General features: G+C 41.4%; 1 protein-coding gene and 1 pseudogene across 1 annotated transcript in view; both read left to right on the top strand.

Annotated features, from left to right (window-relative positions):
- NSMAF (neutral sphingomyelinase activation associated factor) overlaps positions 1-20,701 on the top strand; it is a 64,283-nt gene that overhangs the window by 33,035 nt on the left and 10,547 nt on the right. Inside the window, exons 8-21 of the mRNA XM_040972534.1 lie at positions 216-263; positions 372-424; positions 7,523-7,652; positions 10,135-10,206; positions 12,178-12,286; positions 14,375-14,551; positions 15,536-15,615; positions 16,151-16,241; positions 16,339-16,402; positions 17,182-17,233; positions 17,330-17,450; positions 17,784-17,915; positions 18,773-18,815; positions 19,114-19,277. Coding sequence (XP_040828468.1) covers positions 216-263; positions 372-424; positions 7,523-7,652; positions 10,135-10,206; positions 12,178-12,286; positions 14,375-14,551; positions 15,536-15,615; positions 16,151-16,241; positions 16,339-16,402; positions 17,182-17,233; positions 17,330-17,450; positions 17,784-17,915; positions 18,773-18,815; positions 19,114-19,277 — 1,336 coding nt within the window. The remainder of the gene's footprint in view (positions 1-215; positions 264-371; positions 425-7,522; positions 7,653-10,134; positions 10,207-12,177; positions 12,287-14,374; positions 14,552-15,535; positions 15,616-16,150; positions 16,242-16,338; positions 16,403-17,181; positions 17,234-17,329; positions 17,451-17,783; positions 17,916-18,772; positions 18,816-19,113; positions 19,278-20,701) is intronic.
- Positions 9,130-10,033, top strand: LOC121151260 (annotated as a pseudogene).

Raw genomic sequence — 20,701 nt, forward strand, 5'->3', positions numbered from 1 at the left:
AAAAAAAGTAGTTTAAACCATGTTCTTTTTTTCTAAATGTGTAGCAGATTTACTTGAGTGTGTTGAGTTTGAAAAATTAGAACAAGAAACAGTAGATATATCAAAAGTAGTTTTGACCCTTTCTGAGTGGCAAAATAGTTGTTTTTCATGACTTCTAAAGAAATGCTTAACCTGTGGGGGAAAAATTCAGTTTCTTTGTCTTTGTGATATTGTAGCTTCACAGAGCGTCCTGCCTTGATAAACTGGGTGACCAGACTGCTATGGTAAGAGTCCCTCTAATGATTTGTATCTTTGGCTGTATATTCACTTGTATAGACAGTTTACTCCTAAATGCTTATATCTGCGCTTTTTAAACACTTCTGTTTTAATAGATTACAGCTATCTTGCAGTCGCGTTTGGCCAGGACGTCATTTGATAAGAACAGGTACGTTGTTAATGGTTTTGTTTCCTAAGTACAAAAATGGAGGACATCCTCATCTGTGTGCTTCCTTGTGTCCTAAGTGATGCTCTCCTATTTTTCTCATTCCCGTCTTGCTTGTCTTGGAGAAGGTGCCAGCCTTAGTGCAGGAGAGATCTCCTGAGCTGCCTCAGCTCTTCTCATTGCGCCATCCGTCATTCAGACCCCTTGACTGATGTCTCTAAGGTCTCTAGTCTTTCAGCTTCTGTCTTGTACCATGTTATTTTTCCGCTCAGCACCGTCACCTCCCACCCGGAACGCTATGCCAGCTGTTGGTTCATCTCCCTGCATCCAGTTCTCCCCTCTTCTTGAGGATGAAGTGTAAACACCCCATCACACACACAGTCTCTTGTGTGCAAGCTCTTGTTGACTGTTTAAATTTCTGGTCCCTTTTGAATCCCATGCTCTGATCATTTGCATTGCATACAGTTTCTATTGTAGCATGCATTCTCTTGCCTCTAAATTTACTGTAAATGATAACTGTGTCCCTGTGCTCACCAGCAGGGATGCAGAGAGGACATCCTTAACTGTTTATTTCACTGATTTTCTTGTCTTTTTAGGAAAAAAAGTTTACTTGTTTTTACCTTGTATTAGGTAGATTCCCTTATATGGTATAGATATTGGCATTTGTCTCTTTTTCTTTGATGGCAACTTATTAATTTCTATAGTTCCATAATTATTGATACCTGGTATACAGTACTCTAATGCTTTTACCTTTTAAACTTCCATCCTTACTATTTCTGGTCTTAGGCCCTTCCATATACATTTAGAATCAGTTTAGCAATTTCCATTAATGCTGAGGTTATGATGTCGGAAGGTTTACAGCCTTCTCTATTCTTCAGGTCTTCTTTAATGTCTTCATGAAGGTCTTTCCTGTCTGATGTTAATTTCCTACTTCACATTTTTGATGGTTTTCTAAAGTGGCCTGCTACTAATTTTTTCATTTTCTGTTTGTTAATAAAGTGAATCTAGCAGATTTTTGTGTATTTATTTTTTTTTTTCAAAAACCTTCCTGAACTCTATGATCAATTCCGTTAACTTTGCACTTCTGTTTCTATATGTGTAAAATATTATCTATGAGATTTCGGTAGTGTTTCCTCACTTGCATTTTTAGTTTGGATTTGGATCTGTGCTCACTCACACTTAGGACGAAGTAGAAAGTATTGGTTGAATAAATTCATTCATTTCTGTATTGCTTTATGCCAGGCTTTTGCTAGAAGTCTATGTTTATAAATGAGATTAGTTTGTAATATTCTATTACTGCCTGGGAGATTTGGGAATCAAAGTGATCCTGACCTTTTCCCCACATTTTACAGTGTTACAAAAACTTCCACTCCATCTGGTTTGGAATGAGAATTTGAGCTTATGTAAGGTGCTTTCTCTGTTTCGCTAAATAGCATTAACATTCTTTCTTTTTTTTTTTTTTTTTAGTAGGCAGGATAGATTAGGTAACTGGATTGTCAAAGGGAGAATAATTTCTATTTTAGAAAGGAAAAGCAATAGTAATCAGAAGAATTACCTGCTTTTGACCTACTTAGAAACTGTTTCCTAAGCAGCAGTTTATGCTTCAGTGCTGGCTTCAGCATGGCAGTTGCCTAAAAAGTGGTTCACTATGAAGTATCAATTTATCCAGTCTCTAAAATGCTACACTGAAAAATTTGGGGAAAAGTTTTCAAATACTGCCAGGTGACACCAATTTTATTAGCTTTCCAAAGAATCAACTTTTTATACTTTTCATATTTCTCCATTTTTCTACTTTAAAGTTGATTTTCAGTTTTATGATTCGCTCTCTTCATTTTACTTTTGGTGTGGTTTGTTTCATTTCAAGCTTCCTACGGACAAAACTTGGATTACCGATTTTAAGCCTTCTTTTGCAATAGAAGTGCTTAAATGTATAATTATCCTGTAAATACTGCTCCAACAGCATCCCACACATTTTAACATTATATCCCCACTGCATTTATGTTAAAATAGCTTGTAGTTTCCTTTGTCTCTTTTTAGACTCATAGGTTATTTTGAAATATGTTGTTTGACTTCTATATATTTGGGGACTTTATAGAAAATTTATTTTTGTACTAATTTCTGATTTTTAGTACTATCTATCTAACCAGAGAATATATTCTGTATGCTTCAGCCTTCTGTTATTCATTTGCATTAGTTTCATGGTCTGGGTGAACATTCCATAGACTTTTGAGGAGAATGTGTGCTCTGTAGTTGTTGAATAATGTGTGTATAAATGTGATTTGGGTACCTTTGATTGGACACTTGTTGTATAAATTACTAAGATAATGATGTTAAAATTGCCAAGGACCCAGGCAAGGCAATCCAGGCCCCAGTGAACCACCTCCCACCCACCTCCGTCCCCAGGGTTCATGGACCTAGCACCCACCGCACAGGCAGGCCCAAGGACCTGTTGCCAGGCAGCCTGGGCCCTACCACACCCCCTGCCTCTGGGCTCACGGACCTAGCAACCACCATGCAGGCAGGTCCAAGGACATGGGCCAGGTGACCTGGGCCCTGCTGGTCCCATTACCCCCGGAGCTCATGGAACCAGCACCCATTGTGTTCACACTGGCATAGCTTGCCTCACCTTGACATCTACCAGCAGGTGCTTCAGCCAGTTCCAGCTCCTGCTGTTGGGTGCTTCAGCCCAGTCCAGTCCAGCAAGCCCTCCATCCTGGCCCTAATGTGGACTGGCTGGTGTTGTGGTCTGACCTGACCTGACTTGTCCTGCACCCTATCTGGTATTATGAACTAGCCCAGCCTGGCCCACCCCTATACCTGACCCACATATTTGCTGGCAGGTACTATAACCTGGCATGATCTTGGCTACTCCTTGCCTTGGTTCTTGCGCTCACCTGCAGGGACTGCATCCTGACAAAGGAGTTTTCCAAGCTCCTCTGTCACTTTTCGCAGTGGCAGATCTCATGCAAATCGGTGAGTCCTTGGCCAAGGTTGACTTTGTCCACCTCTTGTCCTAGTAAGAATGGCACCCTTGTTCAACCAGCCAACACCCTTTCCAGTTTTTACTGTTGGGTGTTACAATCCAGCCACATCTGGTCCACTCCCAGACACAGATCTCATGTGATTCAATGGGAGCCAAGACATAGCCCAGCCAGTTCTACACCCACCCTGATTTCATGAGTAACAGTGGGTGCTGGAGTCAAGCCCAGTCTGCCGCTCCTCAGACCCAGTCCACATCCATGCCAAGGAAGACTGCAGCCATATCCAGCCCAGCCCACTGCTCCCATTCCGGCTTTCTTACTCACCTGTGGGAACCCCAACTCAGCCAGGGTGTCCCCCTAACTCCCTAACCAGGCCTGTTCCCAGCCACAGATATTGTGTGTGCAAGCAGAGATTGCAGTTGCACAGCAGTGAGCTCACTTCCCCCCATGACATTCTGCCCTCCAGACCTGATTCTCTTGTGTACCAGCCAGTGTTACAGCCCAGCCCAATATTACCCACTCCCTGCTCCAACTCTAATTGGTGAGTATTGTGTTCAAGTCCTGCCAGGCAGACTCCCAGCCCTATATTCAGTTGTATGCTAGCGAGTGGTATTCAGTTATAGTCAGTGCTAACCACCTCAGCTCAGGTCTCGCATGTGTGCTGGTTCTTCAGTCTGACCCTTAAAGGTCTCCCCATTACCTCCTCTAAACTGCTCCGTCTCAGCACCCTCACCTACCTGCAAGTACAGTGGCTATGTTCATGGAGGTCCCTCAGCAGTCATTACTCACCTGGACATGAACCCTCAGGTCCTCACCCGGCCTCGCTTGTGCCATACCCTACAGGCATGCCACCTGATCCAAGGCCGCCTCTGCCATTGCTGAGTAGGTGGAGGCAAGAGGGCCCTGTGCAGGGCCACCTGGCATCACCTGCTCACCTGCCAGGCACACGGGGTCAAGATGACCCCAGGCAGGCCCAATCCAGGACCCCCTGTCACAGCTGTTTTCTCATGTGTGGTGATTGCATGGTGTATGTTTCTATCCTGTTACTTTTAACCAATGTATTTCTTCATTAAACACACACACACACACTTTAGATGTATAATTGAACATTGCCTTTTGTGTGTTCTGACAAATTTCTGCTAATTGAAATGTTTGTTTTATTTTATTAAATTGAGATCATACTTTTTGATATTTTGACATTATTTTAACAATTTTTAGCTGTTTTTAATCTCACAGTCTTTGTTTTTAGCATCTCTCTGTTTCTCTCTGCTTCCTTTCCTGCCTTGCAGTATTTTTCTTTTCTTTCTTTTTTTTGTTGTTTTTGCAGTATTTTCCACTAATCTGTCTTATCTACTCTGAATTATTTTAGATGTATCACTTTATATTATAGTGATCACTCGAGAGATTTAAAATTGATTTTATCATTGCAGACATATGAACGCCCCTAAATTCTTTAAAAAGCTATTGGTTTTTTAAGCCATAAATAAGAATACTGCATTGAGTATTTAAGATTCATGCAGAAGTTAGACAAAAAGCAAATTAAATAAAACCAGGAAAGTGAATATTAGACATGATCACCAGAGGTGGGAGAGACCACAGAGAAATACATAGAGTGAGTCTCTTCCACTATTGTAAAGCAGAATTTACCATCATCAAGATAACTGTGCTGGAAGGTCCACTGCAATGGTAGCCAGATAAAGGAGATTTCTACGTAACACATGCTGGTACTGGACGCACTCATGGGCTCGGTCCTTGTTCCGGTACTCCACGACACAGTGGATGAACTGATCATTCTCCTCCAGGAGCCTCTGGATCGTCTCCTGATTGATTTCAGCACTGTCCCCCAGCCAGTCAGAAACGAAGTCCACCGACATGCTGGGGAGCCCAGCAGGCACTCGGCTTCAGGGTTCTGCAGGGCAGGTGGGCGGCTGTCCACTGACTTACTCTCCAAGTGGCTGCAACAGCTGGAGCTGAGCCAATCTGAAGCCAGGAGCCAGGAGCCTCCTGCGGGTCTCCCATGCAGGTGCAGGGCCCCAAAGCTTTGGGTTGTCCTCGGCCGCTTTCCCAGGTCACAAGCAGGGAGCTGGATGGGAAGCGGGGCTCCCAGGATTAGAACCAGCACCCATGAGATCCTGGGTGTGCAAGGTGAGGACTTTAGCCACTACACTATTGCGCCGGGCCTGAGCCAGCTGGTTTTCAACAGTGTTAGCCACATCGTGCAGCCCTGCATGGTTCTGTTTGGAAGGTACATTCACATTCATTTCCGTATCTCGTCTGGAAACATCCTCACAGAAACAATCCAGAAAATCCTTCACCAGGTTTCTAAATATCCATTTAACTTAGAAACAGGAAATGCATGAATCCTTTCCCTAGGATTTGGCTTTCTTCTCCTTCTAAATAGCAAAAACAATTGCGGTGTGGTGGTTTTCCCAGTGGGAATTGGCGGTTTTGTGGATTTCATCATTTTCACCTTTTAGTTTTTGGGGAATCACTATTTTCAGAAATTTCAACTTGAGAGATCCTGACTTTGGGCCGCTGGCATTTTGGGGTCATGGCTTTGGGGACTGTAGCTTTTGTTTCTGATTGGCAGTGATTGATGCAGGAAGTGCTCACTGATCCATGTGACAGCCAGACGGAGAGGTACACAGAGGTGAGGCCTGGAGGGGCCAAACGCAGGAGCCTCTTGCTGCGGAGTTGGGTGCACTGTGATCCACCAGCCAGGGTCAGGAGTTCTTATGGTGATTCCATCGCACAGGCATGATCAGTTATTGACTCAGTCTCCTCCTGTGGTCCTCTTCGCTGTGGCTAGGGTGGCAGTGACCCTTTCTAGCTTCTGATCGTGACTGTCCAGGGAGCCGTCCCTATCCTGCTGCCTCAGTGGAACAGAAGATGCTCCAATGGATTAGGGGTTTTGTGTCTGGATTCAGGACCAAAGGTCAATCAATGTTATACCAAAAGATGTACCAGACTCCCCCATTTTTTTCATGACTGTTCCATGTATCCCTTGGTTCCACTGGTTTGGGAGAGAGCTTTGAGAATCTCAGCTTTCAAATCTAACTACCAGGGCAAGTCTGTACCTTCTTTGGTCCTGTTGCTTATAAGGAGATTTAGTTTTAATCCCAGATATTAATTAATGTTGGTGATTTGCTTATTCTCTCTCTCAGCAAATCAAATAAAGAATGAAATGTTTTTGATAAAATAATTTGTGGAGTTGGGCCTGGCGCCATGGTCTAGCGGTTAAAGTCCTCACCTTGCAAGCACCGGGATCCCATATAGGCACCGGTTCTAATCCCTGCAGCTCCACTTCCCATCCAGCATCCAGTTCCCTGCTTGTGGCCTGAGAAAGCCATTGAGGATGGCCCAAAGCCTTGAGACCCTGCACCCGCATGGGAGACCCGGAAAGAAGTTCCTGGCTCCTGGTTTGGATCAGCGCAGCACTGGCCATTGCACTCACTTGGGGAGTGAATCATTGGATGAAGATCTTCCTCTCTGTCTCTCCTCCTCTCTGTATATCTGCCTTTCCAATGAAAACAATACATCTTTTTAAAAAAATTTGTGGAGTGGACAGTGGAGAGATCATTAGCCTGATGAAGTGGGATCCATCCCAGGGTGCAAGGATGGTGCTACAGAGGGAAACCAATGTATCTGACTGCTTTTACTGCAGTCAATCCACAGAAGAATGTGCTTTGGAACTGACATTTAAATAATAGTAATTATGTGGTCATAGAATTAAAGGGCACAGTGTAAAATGAATGCCACTTGTGTCAAGTGTCTTCCTCCTATGACTATAAAAATAGGTTTTCATGACACAAAATGGAATATTATGTTAATGTGAGAATGATTTCAAAATCAGTTTATTTGGGGGAGGAATGAGAGTTCAACTGAAGGGTTATTAGTATTATTTACTTGTTTATTTTACTTCTCTGATATATAATCACATCTGTTTCTTACTGGGTTTAATAACTGTATCAAAAAACCTAGATATAAGCAACCTATTCTTACTGCCATTTTTCCTGTATTGAGTGTAATATTTTGACAAATGTTCTACAGAATTATACTGTAGATAAATCTAGCAAGTGGATGCATTTTTGATATTTTTCTGAAAAAAATGTATTTGCAGATTCCAGAATGTTTCGGAAAAGTTGCACATGGAGTGCAGAGCAGAAATGGTGACGCCCCTGGTGACCAATCCTGGCCACGTGTGCATCACAGACACACACCTGTATTTTCAGCCTCTCAATGGGTACCCGGTACGTAGAAGGTGGCGCCAGGGACAGAGCCACTGCCATCCGTGAGCAGCTTGCCCAGGAGCTGGCCTTCGCAGCCACAGCGTTCTTGTGTTTGGACAAGGATTGAAATCCCTTGTCTTCGTTTCAGCATCTGTGCTTTATGAGGCCTCCGTATAGTCCCGGGCCACGGTCGCCCAAGTTCTGGCTCCTACCTACCTGTGTCGGTAAAAAATCAAGGAACCCTTCTCACAGTATTATGAAAATCCCACCCCTCCGACGTTGCATAAAGGGCTGATAGAGATACATCTGAAAAGGATCTACACTGAATAAATAAGCAGATATTTCTGAATAAATAAAGCAGATATTTCTTGAGTACTTGCTTATAAGTGCACAAATGTTGCTGGCTCTGCTACCGAGGAAGCAGGGGGACCTGCCGTCTGTATTTGCACTGGACTACAGTATTCTGGCAGCCACAGAGCTGCCAATAAAGGCTTGGAGTTCTCATAATGAGTTTGGACTTACTAGGCTAGAAAATAAAGAGAAACTCAGATTTCTTGTAAAGGCTTGAGACTTATCTAGATCTGGCGCTTTTTTAAAGTGGTTCCTTGAAAGAACAGAAATCCAAACGCTGGTAGTGCAGCTAGGCCATTTGGCAGGGCAGCTTCAAGCCCTTGAGTGCTTTTTTTTTTTTGTCAGAAAGCTACACCCTGGAAATTCTCCAGGCTGGCTCTAAAATGTCTTGCTCCTTTGAATGAAAGTTGTGCTGTAACAATTCTGCCCACTAGGTGGTGCAGTACACACATCGAGTTTTTCAGTGGATCTGCTGCACTTTGCTGGTATGGCATATTTGGTTTTGTAATAAATTGCCTTGGCTACTACTGTAACTAATGCCTGGTTCCAAAAAAAAAAAAAAAACTTTTAGGAGAATTGGTGAGTATATGCCATAGTACAAGCAGTTAGCCCTTCCCAGGTCTCTGGGCAGGTGTGCTTGCCTGGCTCAGGGTCCTCACAACATTTTCCATTATACACAGTGTGACTTCCACAGGCTGCTTATCCTTTACCCTGTTGAGAAAGAATGTGGAAGCAGTGCCTTTTAGCCAATCCAGTGTCTTGTCTATCCTTCTCCTTTCAAAGCTCTAGAGAAATAAGAAAAAATTGATTCTTCAGTAAGAAATAAAAAGAATAGAGATTCCTGTTTTATAGCACATACATTTTTTAAATAAATACATTTTTACTTGCTTAAAATTATGTAGGAGATAAATGATAGAGTTAGGCCAAGTCTTAATTTGGAGGTCTTAACTACAGAAAATGTTTTCTTATACTTTAAAAAGTTGTTAAGAATACAGTTCCATAGGCTCTGGGATTTTCCCTCCCCACCCCCGCCTTTCCCCACCCCGCCACTGTTTCCCATATATTATTATGATAGTATAATCCTTCAAAAACTGTTACAAGTCTCGTTATGTTAAGTGTATCCTGATATTGTAGGTATAGACAATAATAAAAAGTTCAACATTCCATTGTCAAGATTATATTTAACGGTTTTATTGCGAGTCTTTTTTATTCAGAGGGAATATAAAAGGGCATAAGAGGATTCTAGAAGTGCACCTGCTTGCTGCTGGCGGGTCCTAGCTTTTGGGTAAGGACATCTGGTTGGTGGCCGTGGCCTGTTGACTGGGATGTACACGCTCCTGGTGAAGCAGGGGAAGGCAGGGGAGCCGAGCCATGGCCATTACAGTGGTAGCAGTTGGACTGACTGTTGCTGCTGAAGGATCTGCAGGTCGTTATCTGTTGCGAGCTATCAACTAGATGGAGCCTCATGTAAAACACGTTTTTCAAAGTCTACCAATATCCGCCTTCAGTGGTGGCTATTGCAGAGGTGGATTTGAACCCAAAATGACAAAACAAGAAGCAGTATTAATATCAGGTGTGAGCCCAGCTGCCAGTAACTGAAAAATAAGAGATACACATCAATGAGTCATGCTCTTAAATCACCCTGACAAAGGAGGATCTCCTTGTATCGCAGCCAAAATCAGTGAAGCTAAAGATTTACTAGAAGGTCAAGCTAAAAAAGGAAGTAAACGTAAATTTTCAGTTCACATTAGTGTGTATGAGCAGCAACGTTTTATAATAACTGAGAGCTACACTTTTTAAAGTGGAAAAAGGATTCTAAAAAAAGTGCTAACCAACTTACTAATCTATGAGTAGACACCAACATTCATGAGAATTCATCTGTACTGCCGATTTTGTTCTTTAGCACTCAACAATCTTTACATAACCCGAGAGTAAGATGACTGCATTACCATTTAAATAGGAAGGCTTGTCTAATGGAACAAAGCTAGTGAAAAAAATCCCAAAGCAGGATGTCAGAGCCAGTTGGGCCCTGTTCCCTCACTTCCTTTCCAGGTGTTCACTTACACCACACCAGATTCCTCCCTGTGATGAGAAACCAAGTTGTGATTATGTCAGTGTGTTGACATTTAAGATGGCTTTTCTCCTTTTACAGAAACCTGTGGTCCAGATAACACTTCAAGACGTGCGCCGCATTTACAAAAGGAGGCACGGCCTCATGCCCTTGGTGAGTTGCTGGTTGGGGTCTGCATGTTGGTGGTTATGCCTGATCGTTGTAACTGCACTTTATGAACTTGGAAACTCCTAGGATGCTCCTGAAAAGGGCAAGTATGTTGTATTGCAAGCAAATGGACTCTGGTTCTTGCTCCTTTTTCTTTTGGATACACTTGGAATTGACGGAGAGTAACTCCTGTCCTTGAGACATTCTGTTTTGAAAAGGGTTTTGGCCCCGAGTGCAATGAGTCTGTTGAGATTCTCATAGCTGGAACGTCGGCATTCCTGGGCTTCGGTAATTAAAGGCAGAACCAATCCAGTGCTTCTTGCCCCATCCGCTCATGGGAACCAGGTATTGAGTGGCAGCTACTACATTAATTGGCAGTGTAACTGTAATATATTCACAGATTATGTTAGTTGAGTTCTGCCTGTGGGTCCATTGGGACAGAGAGATAAAGTAACTATTTAGGGGTCAGCACGATAACTCAATTGGCTCATCATTTGCCTGCAAATGCCAGCATCCCATATAGGCTCCAGTCCGTGCCGCTGATGCTCCACTTCCCATCCAGCTCCCTGCTTGTGGCCTGGGAAAGCAGTAGAGGATGGCCCAAAGCCTTGAGACCCTATACACATGTGGGAGATCCAAAAAAAGCTCCTGGCTCTTGGCTCCTGGTTTCATATTGCCTCATCTCTGGCCGTGTAGCTCTCTGGGGAATACACCAGTGGATGAAGATCTTTCTTTCTCTCCTTCCCTTTTTAAATCTGTCTTTCCAGTGAAAGATAAGTAAATCTTGGGCCCAGCAAGTAGCCTAGTGGCTTAATTCTTTGCTTTTTATCTGCTGGGATCCCATATGGGTGCTAGATTGTGTCTTGGCTGCTCCACTTCCCATCCAGTGCCCTGCTTGTGGCCTGGGAAAGCAGTTGAAGATGGCCTAAAGGCTTGGGACCCTGCACCCACGTGGGAGACCCTGAGGAGGTTCCTGGCTTCAAATCAGTGCAACTCTTGCCATTGTGGCAAGAGTTGGGGAGTGAATCAATGGACAGAAAATCTTTCTGTCTCTGTAGATCTGACTTTCCAATCAAAGTAAATATAGCCTTGAAAAAAGTAAATCTTTAAAAAAAAAATGACTGTTTAAATTACATGGACTGCTTTCCTGCCATTCCTGCTGTGATCTTGGGCCCTCACTTGATGTTTATCTTACACACTTAGAACCAGTCCCTATGTTAGGTGTGAGTCCAAAGTGTTTTGTTTTGACATCAGCATAAATTCTGTTATTTATAAATGGAATGAATTATTCAACATTTACATAATTGTCATTTATGTAGGAAAGCTGTATCAGAAGAAGAGGTGTGAAGACATGAATCAGCTAATTTTTTTTTTTACTACTTTTTATTATTATCGTTTTATGATATAGTTCCATAGGCCCTGGGATTTCCCTTACACCAGCCCCAATTCCCTCCTCCATTACGGAGTTCCCATGTACAGTATAGTTCTTCACACAGTCATGTCCATCATTGCAGGCATGGACAGTGGCAGAGTCCAGCATCCTATTATCAAGATATAGTAAACAGTTTCATTGGGAGTCCATCTTTGTCTGGAAGTAGAGATGCATACTGCATTGTATCCTCACATCTGGATATGTCAGTCTCCATTACACAGTTACTATACATCCCCTTAAATGAAAAGCCACAGAACCAGCTAATTTTAAATCTCAAAATAATAAATCCATGAAAGCTGTCATCAGGGACAACATTTAACATGAAAGAGGTTTTACAGAGTTTACGGAAATCTGTAACCTGTTGTCAAGAAGTTGTAACGCAGCTGATACTGATAGAACTCACTGAATCAAACATATAGATGGGAAACACACAGACAGGGCCTAGAGGTAAAACATAGTGATTGAGGGGCTTTAACGCATGTACGTTAGGGTTGCCTGGAAAGAATGGCAATACTTATTTTATTCTTTTCTTTCTGGTCTTAAAGGGTTTGGAAGTATTTTGCACTGAAGATGACCTGTGCTCTGATATCTACCTGAAGTTCTATGAACCTCAAGACAGAGACAATCTCTATTTTTATATTGCCACATACCTAGGTTTGTTGCACATTGTTCTTTATACCTGTTAACACAAATGCTGTTCACTTCCCGAGGAACAGGAGTTGGAAAAAAGAAAAAGGCCTTAGTTCGCATCACCTCTCTGTGATTCCGCTTATTCTTTCTCATCCGTAATTGTAGTTGCCAAAATAAAATTTTAAAAACTAAAGGAGATATGAATTTACTTTGGTAGTATTTCATTCTAATTGTGCACTTTGGAATTCTTGAAAAATGTGTTTACGTTTCTGTATGTTTTAATGACCTTCAACTTGAATGGATTGTAGGGAGTTTCCTGAGATATTTTATATCCAATCATGCTTTCTACTAGTTTATGAAAACAGGCTCCATTTCTTAGTGTGAGACGTTGAGTTATCCAGCCAGATTGTTAGCACTCAGCATGGGCTTAGTCATGAGGCTGGAAAACAAGGCAAAAGGAACTTCAGTGGCAGCTTGCTTTTAATGGATGATAGTTCCAGTCTTTCCTGGAAAAGAAGAATTTCCTAAGAAAGAACATCTGTATTTTTCTGATCAAGCATCTAAATCATTTCTGTTTACATTATTGTTTGATGACAAGAATTGAAAGTTTAAAATGAATGCTGGCATTTTATTCATACCATCTGAAATGGATTTGCTATTCTCACGTAGAGTGAAACCAGGCTTTTTTCTTCAAGTAAGAATGGTTGACTTTCAGTATGGAATTTAAAAAAAAATTTTTTTTTAGAAAGTTTCTATTATTTAAATTTTTAGGGTTTTTTTGACAGATTCATAGACAAAATTCCAAAAATGTAATAGTATTCTTCTGCCCTCCTTTCCTCCCGCTCTAATTAGGGCTATGTTTCATTTACAGTAGTTTTATGGTTGATACATTTTTGCTTTACACATAAAGCAAATCCAGTTATCCAGTCAGTATAAATTCGGTCTGTGTTTATGTTTGTTCCATGCCCCCGGACTGTTTGTTTGTTTTCTAACTCTGTCAAGATTGCAACATAAGATTCAGCTTCGGTGTCGAGTGCTGAAATCTCAAGTGCCTTGATGTGACCTGCAGCAAATGTGCTCCTTGTTCTTTGATTTTATGCCTAAGCTTGTTTATACTGCTCCTGCAACAGTTAAAAAAAAAAAAGGTTGGGTGGCAGAGAGAGGTGTTGATTTTTGAAGCCCTTTCCTGGTAAATGATTAGAGAAGAAACTTAGAAAAGTAAATAATGGTAAATATTGAATCAGCACACGAATTCAGTTGCTTGGTGCTCCCAATAAAAGGTTGAAAGCAGACTTTCCTAAAACAAATGGGAACTGCATTTGCAGGACAGTGCTCCATGCTGTCAGTGAGGAAAGGTCTCATTATGGTGTGCTCCGGGGCCGTTTTTCTTAGAGGTATCTTTGAGTTTGGCCTCTCAAATTTGATTTTTCTGCTGCATAAGTTTTTTTAGTTTGTTTGCTTTTGTCACTAGCACTGTCCTGTCTTCCCAGTCTTCCACTGACATGAGCAGCAGTGCACTTTGTCCATATCTAAGGAAACATAGATGACTTTGTTTTGATTTCATAAAAATTTGGGAAATAAACTTTCACACATGGCCATTTATAATTTTATCTTTAATATTTCTTTACTAATATGCATTTCCTATGAACTTTTTTGAGACAGATAGAAGAGAGAGTCAGAATGAGAGAAGAGCGTTCCTTTGTGCTGAGTTATTCCTCCAATGCCCGAGACGGCTGTGGGCTGGAGCCTGGCAGACACTAAGGGCAGAGTCGCAATCCAGGTCCCACAGAGCCGAAGGAAGCCATCGTCGCTGCCGTCAAGCGGCTGCAGTTACCAAGAGGCTATGTTCAGGCACTCTGATGTGGGATGCGAACATCTTAACCCCTTGCCAAATGCCCAGCCTTCTCATAGTCCTTTCATACATCGAACATCAGCGAATCTACACGGCTCTTTGTAATCTGGTGCAGTAGTTTTACCATGCACCGTATGGTATTTATACATCTGGTCCATACTTTTCTATCTGCTTAGGTTCTGTCATATTTGGGGCTAGAAAAATAGCTCAGAGACTAATGCTGTAGTTCAACAGGTTGAGCGAGGCCCCTCTTTCTGCAGAGCACCACGTAGCTGAGCACACTGCCGAGAGCTACATGCTGCAGTGGCAGCGCGGACACCTCTCCAACTACCAGTACCTCCTTCACCTCAACAACCTGGCCGACCGGAGCTGCAACGACCTCTCCCAGTATCCTGTGTTTCCCTGGATAATCAATGATTACTGCAGTTCAGACTTAGGTAAAGTCCGAGCGTGGATTCTGACAGCAGAATTGAGTGTAGTCATCTTCACTGTTTTCAAAAGGAAAATAAACCATAGGAACTGTATTAAAATTTGTGTAAATTCTGGTGATGATAATTGCCAGTTTCCACTCCAGCATGCTAGATGGTGCTATGCAAATTGTGTAAGTGCTTTATTTATGTATATTTCCAAATGCCATGAAGAAATGCATGGTGAAATATGTGCAGAATTTCAATCCCTTGTTTTCTGTAAATATTATGTTTTAAAATATTCGTTTCTCACTTTGAAAATTTTGCTGTTTTATTTTAAATTTGTACTTAAAATATGGTTACACAAATAGATAATGTCATTATAATTTATTTTTTATTTATTCCAAGGAGGACATAAAACCATTCATAATTATAATATTGAAAAGTAACCATTTTTGTTTTGTAGTATATTTTTTCTCTCAAATGATTTTTAACAGAAATGTGATCATTCCTTAATTAAATTGTGCAAAATTTTAAAATCTTATGGTGAATGATTAGTTCTTGTGACAGTTTACCAAGTTGGATACTCATTCCTCAACAGATAACAGACTTTTCAGGAATATCAGAATTTATGTTTCTGGCAATATTCAGATCCCAGTTCTCAAATTATGCTAATATCACAGAATAATAGCATTCACTATATTGTAATCTTAGAAAATACATCTTAGTAGAAGAATAATGACTTCCTGAAAGTTGTTCTTTTTGTTATTTTACTTGAAACATTTTTAAAAATCTGAATGTCTTTTTAAAATATTCAGCTCATTGTTTTATTAGAGATATTGCATGCTCAGCAAGAAATTCCAAAATTTTTAACCATTTCTTTGTATATAATTTTTCTGGATTTATCTTAGTTTTAAAAACTATATCAGTACGTGTATATGTTTGAATCAGCTCAGGCAGATAATGCACGTGACCAGAAACTGAAATTATGTATATATATTTTTTAACTTACAGACTTGTCGAATCCAGGAACCTTCCGAGACCTGAGCAAGCCAGTGGGGGCGCTCAACAAGGAGCGGCTGGAGAGGCTGCTGGTGTGTGTCTTACAGCTCCGTGGTTTTCTTATTCCAACAGAGCCACGGTTTGTGTGGGTGGAAAGGGATCAGAACGTGCTGCCCTGAAGCTTAGGGGAGAGAACTCACCAAGCAGCCTGGCAGTAGTTTTTCCTACTGTTTTCTCCACTGTGACTTCAATTGCTCACACACAGTTGCTTCTTTTGTCAATAGTTTGGGAAAAGGAGATGTGTTTCACCTGTTCATAGAATTATGTTCACCAAAGTGCTCAGTGGTAAGCTGCAGGGATGCGTAAAATCAGTTCTGTTGAATCCGGTCCCAACAGGTTTGCCAAAGTAGGTTACTAAACCAGGAACCCAAAATGCTTTCCATGGTATTGTCGTTTAGCCACGGATTTTCCTTCCCTCTTTTCTTCTTCTTCTTCTTTTTTTTTAATCAAAGAGAGCAATTAAAAACTGTAGGGTATCTGTGCCGTGATTTCTTTTGGGTTATTGCTTGAGGCATGTCTTATTTTATCACCAACAGTCAGTATGGTTTTCTCCACCCTTTGTTGTAGACACGATACCAAGAAATGCCTGGGCCAAAGTTCATGTATGGAAGTCATTACTCCTCCCCAAGTTACGTGCTCTTTTATCTTGTTAGGATTGGTAAGCTCTTGATTGTTACCTTACTTAACACTTAACTCCACATGGATTCTGACATGTTGCTGTGATCCCTTTTAACTATGATTTCTTTTGCCTCTAGCCCCAGAGTATATGCTGTGCCTACAGAATGGAAGATTTGATAATGCGGATAGAATGTTCAACAGGTTTGATAGAATGCCTCGCTATTTTTAACCCTGTCTGATTCTGTGTAAACAATATGCCTCAAAAAATTAGATATAAACAAAAAAATTCTTCAGGATTTTTCTAGACATGTCTTATACATGTGTATAAATGTGAAAGTGTATTTTAAGTAAAATTTTTGCTCTGCTTTTCATAGCCTAAACATTACATGTCGTATTTTCCATAGAGTTTGACATTATTTGAAACTGACATTTTTTTAAAAACTGTTTTACTATATTCTTACATATGCTATAATTTATTTCAAGTAATTTTATTTAATATTAGACATTTTCTTACCAAAAAAGTCAGAAGCATAAAAAAAAGAATGTTCATTTGGGATTCCACCATTCTACTAATAATTGTTCATTTGGGGTCTGTCTTTCTAATCTTTTTATGGGCTCTACATGCATCTGTTTACAATTTCTTATGAAATGAACTGATAATAACAGATTTTCTAGTATTTAGGTTCATGCCTCCTTTTGTCTATCAGACTAGACTGTGGGGATGTGGTGGCTGATGGTGGAGACACACATTCCATATTCACTCTGTTATTTCAGAGAAATTACGTGAATTCCTCAGGCTTGATTTTTGTTTTCTGCTAAAGGGGCATCCTCAACTGGATGTTGAGAGAACGATGAATGAATATGAACACTGAGGGAATGTGGCCAGAGGACAGAAAAGCAGACGAGTGCATAGGATACATTGCTGACAAATGTTTCATAACTCAGACTTACATACGACTGTTTTTTTTTTTTTAACCTAGTATTGCAGAAACTTGGAAAAACTGTTTGGATGGTGCAACAGATTTTAAAGAGGTAAGAAATGAGTGAATGAATGAGGCTTATGATATCCTTGCCTTACAGCTTCTGCTTTAAACATTTGTTGCTATTTTCCCCCTCTTCAACTTTCAGTTGATTCCAGAATTCTATGGTGATGATGTCAGCTTTTTAGTCAATAGCTTGAAGTTAGATTTGGGCAAGAGGCAAGGAGGACAGTTGGTTGATGATGTGAAACTTCCCCCTTGGGCCACAAGTGAGTACCACTGTGAAGGTATTGTACAGGAAGTGCTGTTTCCATTTTGTTAATTTATTGCTTATGTGTTAATAATATAATTCTCTGTGTAAATGAGAATCCTGTTGCAAAACTGAAATGTGTATTTTGGATACCTGAATGTGAGAATTATTCTTACCTTTTTTTTCTCTAAAAAGCTTGTATTTCACACACACACACACACACACACACAGCCTCATTGAGAAGTATCTACGCCTCCAGTCTATACTAGAATTTTTATGTGTATGTGGGTTAACAAATGGGAGCAAATGCAATGGAGACTATGTGATGTTTTAATCGAGTCTAACCTGCTAGGTCCTGAGGACTTTCTGCAGAAGAGCAAAGATGCACTGGAGAGCAGTTACGTGTCTGAGCACCTCCACGAGTGGATTGATCTCATATTTGGCTACAAGCAGAAGGGGAGTGATGCTGTTGAAGCCCATAATGGTATGTCACGTCAGTAACTGAGGAAGAAGGAGCGTTGTCTGAACAACACCAACATTTCCAAGGTCCTAAGAGCTCTTTTTCTGATGTCTTCTCATTTTAGCCTAGGTACCATTACTTGGACTCCCTGGGAATTGGTTCCAGGACACACAGAGATGGAAAAGTCCACTTAGGCTCAAGTCCCTTATGGAAATGGCGCAGTGTTTGCTTATCACCCCTCACTACTCCTCCCATATACTTCAAATCAGCATTCAGTTCCTTATAATGCCCAGTGCGCTGTAAGGCCAGGTAGTGACTTGGGTCTCTTGCTTGAAGAGCAATGGTTTGTGTTTTTTTCCCCTTCAGTTGGTTCCACAGGGCAGTCACTTGGTTATGGAAGGCTAACTGCATCCTCCATGTTATTCAATCCTTTCAGTTAAAACTCAGTCTAAATATGATGGATAGTGATGTGAATTCTTGTAAAGGGCTCCAGAGTTTCTAGGTGAACAGAAGAACAGCAGGAGCATAACTCATCTTCAGCTCAGCGCTGAGGCACAGTGTCGGTGTCCAGGAGCTCGAGCTGGGAAGTCAGACCTGACTTCTCACTGCTAGAACAGTCAGAGTAGTGCTGTGGCTTATTAATGCTGGCTGAGAACTGCACTCAGGACTGGGCTATAGAACCTGCCAGTTAGATTTCTGTTCATCAAAATATCATAATTCAAGTTGAAAATCATTCAAGTTGTATATTGGTCTGCTTTGCAAAGGGAAAATTCATTACTTTGAACCCAGTTGTAAGTTTTTGGTTGAGTTATTTCAATTCTCAGCGGAGCGTTTAACTAAATAGCACATCTTTCAACAGTGCCTTACTATGTCTCTTTCAGTGTTTCATCCTCTGACCTATGAAGGAGGTGTCAACCTAAACAGGTACTTTCACATTTACAACACATTTTGAACTTGAATTATGAAATACATCTCTATCTGAATCATCGTTGTAGTTATGTCAGAACGTTAAGATACGGCACTTTTAAAATATGTTGTGTCTTGCTTTTCTTGTCATGTTAGCTACGGAGTGAGCCTCAGAGATTTGAGTATGTAAGACATCAGCAGTAGCTGCTGGCCCCTCGTCACTGTTAGCGTTAGAGCTCACCTCTCTTGTTGATTGGCGTTATTTGAACGTGTGCTTCGTGGTGACTCACCACATGCTATTTATTTCATCCCAAAGCATTGAGGATCCTGATGAGAAAGTGGCCATGCTCACCCAAATCTTGGAATTTGGACAGACACCAAAGCAACTGTTTGTGACACCCCACCCTCGAAGGATCACGCCGAAGTTTAAAAGTTTGTCTCAGACCTCCAGTTACAGTGCTGCTGCAGCAGATTCCCTGGGTGAGTCGGGCAGGGAGAATGCTTGCGGGCACTGCATGCTTCTCTGTTGCCATGATGAGGTTTCTGAAAACAAGGAAGCGCGAGTGCTGTTGTGCTGCTAAGGCGTGCTTGGATTTTACTGCTTCACTGCTCTTCTCCCCTAAACAAACACAGGCGTTTTTGCTTAATCAATTTAAAGGAAGTCAAATTGCTTATATTTTCTGGTACCTTAAAATGGATAAAACTTGAAAGAGAGTGTGTGTGTATTCCCTTGCTTTCCTGTGGAGTGTGTGTGTGTTCACTTGCTTTCCTGTGGTGTGTGTGTGTATGTGTGTGTTCCCTTGCTTTCCTGTGGGGTGTGTGTGTGTTCCCTTGCTTTCCTGTGGTGTGTGAGTGTATGTGTGTGTTACCTTGCTTTCCTGTGGGGTGTGTGTGTGTGAGTGATGTCCATGTTTTCTTGCGTCAAGTCCCGGCTGTGATTGCATTAACCATCACTGCCCACCTTTCTCTTCCACCACTGACTTCCTCTACCTCTGCATTCAAGTCTAGGTTAATTCAAATCACTGTGTTTTTGTATGCAACTCTTGACAAGCATTTGGAGAACAAGTGTATGTGCTCTCACAAACATATATAAAGTACTACAATGGGTTTGGCCCAGTTCTTGCATCTGGCACTCAGAAGGGAGGCAGATAACACACAGCTCCATGCAGTGAGCCACGTTTTACATTTCACATAAAACAGCTTCCACCCACAGCCTCATGCAAGTGTGGGACTCTGGAACCTTGGGAACAAAGTTACTTAATTCCCTCTTGCCTCTAGTTCTGCTGCCGGTGCTGGTGCCAAGCACATCTAGCTTGTTAGGCAAACGAAGCTGAGCACCCTGTCAAGCGTGCGTGAGTGGCTGCCTGAAGCTCCGTGGCCCAGGGCCGCCAGGAGTGCTGCTTTGAGAGAAATGTGCTGCATTCACGGGATCATCTTGTGATGTAGTTTCAGCCCCTGCTCTGCTTAGTCACCAGGCCTAACCACTCTCATGTGATTGTTCACAAAGGGTGATTTGTCCTTAAAGCCACAGCAAAAGAATTAGCTAGCTTATCCTGTGCAGAAACACTTGGAGTAATTGATTTCGTCTCTATCTTCTCCACCACAAAATCAAAACTACTGGGTTTTACAAACATTTCTGACCAGGAAATGGTTAGGTCGTCTCACATTTCCTGACATTTGGAGGTTAGCAGCCACATGAAAACTGCAAACATTGATAAAAACATACAAAGACTGCAGTATACAAAGATAGTTTTAATGCTTTCTGTGCACTATTTTTTTTTAAAATCTAACAAGGGGTGATTTCCTTTTTAAGATTTATAGATTTATTTTTTATTGGAAAGTCAGATTTGTAGAGAGAAGGAGAGACAGAGAAAGATCTTCCACCTGTTGGTTCACTTCCCAAG

This window comes from Ochotona curzoniae, unplaced genomic scaffold (genome assembly GCF_017591425.1).
Source record: "Ochotona curzoniae isolate NIBS_2020 unplaced genomic scaffold, NIBS_Ocur_1.0 contig_2318, whole genome shotgun sequence".
NCBI classification, from domain to species: domain Eukaryota; kingdom Metazoa; phylum Chordata; class Mammalia; order Lagomorpha; family Ochotonidae; genus Ochotona; species Ochotona curzoniae.